This window comes from Arachis hypogaea, chromosome 15 (assembly GCF_003086295.3).
Source record: "Arachis hypogaea cultivar Tifrunner chromosome 15, arahy.Tifrunner.gnm2.J5K5, whole genome shotgun sequence".
Taxonomy (NCBI): Eukaryota; Viridiplantae; Streptophyta; class Magnoliopsida; order Fabales; family Fabaceae; genus Arachis; species Arachis hypogaea.
In genome coordinates, this window is record NC_092050.1 from 67,906,728 (window position 1) to 67,911,380 (window position 4,653).

Below are 4,653 nucleotides of genomic sequence, written 5' to 3' on the forward strand. Positions count from 1 at the left end.
GAAAGATTGGAACTAAAAGACAGAGACTAAAAGACAGAAATTGAAATAAATTTCAGTATTCTATTTGGTGCAAAGTGGGAGACAGAAATTGAAATAAGAATTAAAACTCTAATTTAATTTGTACAAAGAGTAAAATTAAAATTAACTAATTGAAATGAGAATATTTTAAGTATAAAATATTATTAATGTTTCAGTCTCTATCTCTAAAAATTTTAGTCTCCTGTGTCCCTACTTTTTAGAGGTACTGAAATACTAAAATTTTAAGGACAGAGACAGAAATTTTAGTACTAGTCTCTGAACCAACAAACATGATATTGAGTCTCAATCTCTCAATCTCTATCTCATTACTTCAAAACAAACGCTAAAAGACCTTGTTCATCTGAGATACACTCATATTATCTTGCTTTGCCAAATACTAACAAAATGAAGAGAAATAAACATTAAATTCACATCTATAAATCACATCTCACCAAATTTATGAAACTGACATGAAAATTCAAATCATATTGTTTAAACTTTAAACATAAAACGCACCATCCAGTCTAAAGTCCAACATTATTACAATTTGAACATCATTATGTACCAAGTGACACGATGCACCATGATAATCCCAGTATAGATGTAATAAAAAGAATATTGATGTAAAATTATGCTAAGATCTATACCATTAGATTATTTTGGTGCATTATCCCATGTCCACTCTCTCATACTTGTATCAGCAAGAACAACTGTCTAAACTGTAGCGTGACTAATTATTTTCAAAATGCTGATCCACCACCCTTTGTCTTTCCAAGCAACACATCCTTTGCCTCATTGATTTTGGATGCCAGGTAATGGCTGCCACCTGCATCAGGATGATTCGCGATCATCACCCTCCTATGTGCTTCTTTAACCTTATCCGTCGGAGTGTGTTCTCTGTCATCATAACAATTGAAAATCAACAAGACAAGGAAAAACAAGGAGGAAAACATAAAAAAATATGGAAGCAGATACTATTAAAGCCTCTTCAAAGCTCTCTGATTAATTAACCTTTCACAATTGAATGAAATCAACCTGAGAACAGTGTTGCAACCTAGTTGATATTAGAGATTTTTTCCTCTTTTAAGTGATTGTTGCAATGAGATACCATCTGACGATCATCATCACAATAGAACAACAAATGGCAGTACCTAACACCGAGTATGAGAGCCGCTTCCCTCCTGGTCATGGTAACCTGGAAACCACCTTCATAAAATTTACGCATCCTAGGTGGTCTTGCCTTGAATGCTTGCCAAGCCTGAATGCCATATCTACCAGCATAGGCAGCAGCAGCTACAGCAAGCCCTGCCAAAAAGGGTGTAGCCTGTTCCAAGTTAAAAAAAAAAAAGGTCGCCAACTCTCCACCTGGAAACAGATTTTCTTTGCTAACAAACCTTAAATTTCTTATATTATAAATAAAATCAAGCTCGTTATTCTCTACACATGAATTACTGAAACAACTGCTTCCACAACAACAAAATCTCATTCACAATTGTAGACACTAACTGAATCAGGGCTTGTTTTAAGAACATAATTGCTCAAGGTTTCGGTGAAAAACAAGCCTTACCATAATAGCGGTTGAAACCTTCAATCAAGGAATCTGCAAAATGTAAAATTCCTTCCACCAATTAAGTCTTGAGGAAATCTGAGGAAAATAAAATGAAAATAAGAACTTCATTGAACTTTCCTGTTTTATATATTTTTAATTGCCTTCTTGGCATTAAAAATTTCTCAAAAATCGAATATTTTAAATTTAACAACTCTAAATGGCAACTAAATAGCATTCAACATGAAGCCATTTCTTGTCGCCTTGAATTTTCTTCCCCTAACAAAACCGCTCAAAGGCAGGTAGATCAGTCACAACACAGTTTCAGATCTCAAATACACCAACACTGTAAAACTGGTCTAAGTTCTTTCTTTTCTTTCTAGCCTAAGATGCTAGAAACACAACAACAGCACCATCAATGTTGATCCCTGGCTTAGACAATACAAAGATTCTCCAGCATCAGCTTCTATCCAAAGACAAAGGCAATAACTATTTCAACATATACCAGTGCACAAATCTAGACCTCATACATTTCTTTACCTTGAACTATTATATCACCAATTCACAACCCCAAACAAAAGCCATTTCCTTATCATATCTCTCTCACACACACACATTAACAAAGAAAACGAGTTTAGAACAATTTATTGGGTAAGCTACCGAGGAGACGATACCGTGGGGGAGACGCGGTGTCCTGGGGCTGGAATGGAGGCTCTGATTCTGAGTTATGACTTATGAAGGCTGTAATCGAACAAGGCAGAGTTAGGGTTTCTCTTTTTTCTGAGGAAGATGAAATGGAAATGAAATCGATAACCTCACAATTTTGCCTTTTCTTCCTGTAACTGTTATGCTTCGGCTTAGGACGGCTGATATGAGTGATTTCTCTACAAAAATTCTCATGCACAATAAGCACTCTATTCAAATTTAACATTAAACTACTAAAATAGTACTCAAAAATTCTAAAAGATATTAACTATAAATAAGCTCAAAAAAAATTAAAAATAGAGCGAAATTCCTCCCCGATCCTTAACCATTTACGAAATTGATCTGGCGTCTCCTTATCATTAGAAATTAACAACATGGTCCTTAACCATTCTCTTCGTGTGACCAAAAGGACCCTCTTACTGGTACTTTCGGTTACTTTTTACCTAAAAACCGATAAGAGTGTCCTTTCGGTCACATGAGAAAATGAATAAGAATCGTGTTGTTATTTTCTAATGGTTAGGGGACGCCAGATCTTTTTCTAGATGGTTAGGAACTAAATATTTTAATAGTAGGATTACACGTAGAAACTAAATATTCTTTTTAGATTTTTAGAACTGATATTTGTTTCATTCAAATGTTCGTGATATGACGAATTAATTTTAATTTAATTTTACGTATTTTAATTTTGTTTATTTAGTTACTAATTTGAATTTTATGTCAGAGGATTCAGAGTTTTCTTTATTTAAACTAAAGTTGAGTGAGTTTCTTCGATTTAAATAATTTCCAAACCAGTGAACAAATTAGATTGAGGTATTTCTTTCTTGTTGCAACAAGAAATTGAATACAAAGAGAATTAGTTTATTTTTTATTCAATTTCTTGATGCAACAAGAGAGAAACACCTCAATCTAATTTGTTCACTAGTTTGGAAATTATTTAAATCGAAGAAACTCACTCAACTTTAGGTTAAATAAAGAAAACTCTAAATCCTCTGACATAAAATTCAAATTAGTAACTGAATAAACAAAATTAAAATATGTAAAATTAAATTAAAATTAATTCGTCATATCACGAACATTTGAATGAAACAAATATCACTTCTAAAAATCTAAAAAGAATATTTAGTCTCTACGTGTAACCCTACTATTAAAATTATGGTTGATGAATTTAATTCCACTAATAAGAAAAGCAGTTTAATTTTTCTAAAAAAAGGTATATGGAATAATAATCTTGAACTAACTTTTTTTTTAGGTTCAACAATATAGAACATACATGTCGTTCTTAAAACCCTGAATCCAAGACTGCAAGACATAATAATGCTTAATCAACCCAAATAATTATTACTTTTGTGTTAAGTCTCGTTGTTAATAATTTCGTGCTATCTATTAAGTTTAACGTTGTTTGCTCTCCGTCCACATGTAAAATATGGCAGAATGCATTAGATGCAAAACTTAAAACAATGTTTTTTTTATTTACTTTCCAATTTTAAATAAAATCCCTCCCATGTCCCCTCACCATTAGAAAATAACAACACGGTCCTTATCCATTCTCTCCGTGTGACCGAAAAGACCCTCTTAACCGGAAGTACTAGTAAGAGGGTCCTTTTGGTCACACGGAGAAAATGGTTAAGAACCGCGTTGTTAATTTCTAATGGTAAGGGGGCGCCAGGTCAATTTCGTGAATGGTTAGGGACCGGAGAGGGGTTTTACTCTTAAAAATATAATAAAGAAACTAAATATTAAATATTATATATATGTGTGTTCTGGAAAGAATATTCTTTCTGAACTATACGTCGGTCTTGCGTTAATTTAAAGCATATAACAATTCAATCTGGACTTGGCGTATTCTTGTGAACTCAGACCCAAGCGTGGTACCTACAAAAAGGACTCTAACGCTCAAGTCAGTGAAAAATCACTTAAGAAAATGAGTATATAATCAGTGAGATGGTGTTGAATGCTTCTGATGCCCATCGTCTGCCTTGTTCCTGATTTATAGACTGGTTGGAACTGAATGAGTCATCGACTTAAGCCGAGATCTTCGTAACTGACTTTGGGGCGAGATTATGGGGAGAAGTTTGTTAGGCTAGAGTTGTTAATTTTTGAATGAGGTAAACGTGCCGAGGTATAACTCGGTTCATCTGATGTATTAGGGATACAGTACATAGCCCACAAGCTTGACTTAGAAAACGTAGTTTAGCAAGTTGAGCTTACCCTATGCGGTTATACCTCAATGCTTAAGGGGAAGTATCGTAGCCCCCAAGCTCAACGCACGTTGCTGCAGTTTCAAACTTGGGTTTTATTTTTGTTCATTATTTTTTAGATATGTAACGGTTTAAAAAGAAAAAAAAATGAGATTTAATAATGGTTTACCTTGTTAACTGGACTGC

The 4,653-nt window shown here is 33.8% G+C and overlaps 1 protein-coding gene across 3 annotated transcripts; it reads right to left on the minus strand.

The window, feature by feature from the left end:
• Positions 1 to 434: 434 nt before the first annotated feature.
• On the minus strand, positions 435 to 2,481 carry LOC112750343 (mitochondrial import inner membrane translocase subunit TIM14-1). 3 transcript variants are annotated; one of them, XM_025799040.3, is made up of 5 exons: positions 2,384 to 2,481; positions 2,239 to 2,305; positions 1,586 to 1,618; positions 1,170 to 1,342; positions 435 to 915 (listed from the first exon to the last, which is right to left on the minus strand). In XM_025799040.3, exons 3-5 carry the CDS (start codon positions 1,586 to 1,588, stop codon positions 759 to 761), a joined length of 333 nt encoding a protein of 110 aa, XP_025654825.1. In that variant the 5' UTR covers positions 1,589 to 1,618; positions 2,239 to 2,305; positions 2,384 to 2,481; the 3' UTR covers positions 435 to 758. The 3 variants fall into 3 exon arrangements, 2 of the variants coding, with proteins under 2 accessions (XP_025654825.1, XP_025654823.1); XM_025799038.3 differs by having other exon boundaries at positions 1,586 to 1,663; positions 2,384 to 2,480; XR_003175666.3 differs by lacking the exons at positions 435 to 915; positions 2,384 to 2,481 and having other exon boundaries at positions 1,175 to 1,323; positions 1,586 to 1,663; positions 2,239 to 2,383.
• Between the last annotated feature and the right edge of the window lie 2,172 nt (positions 2,482 to 4,653).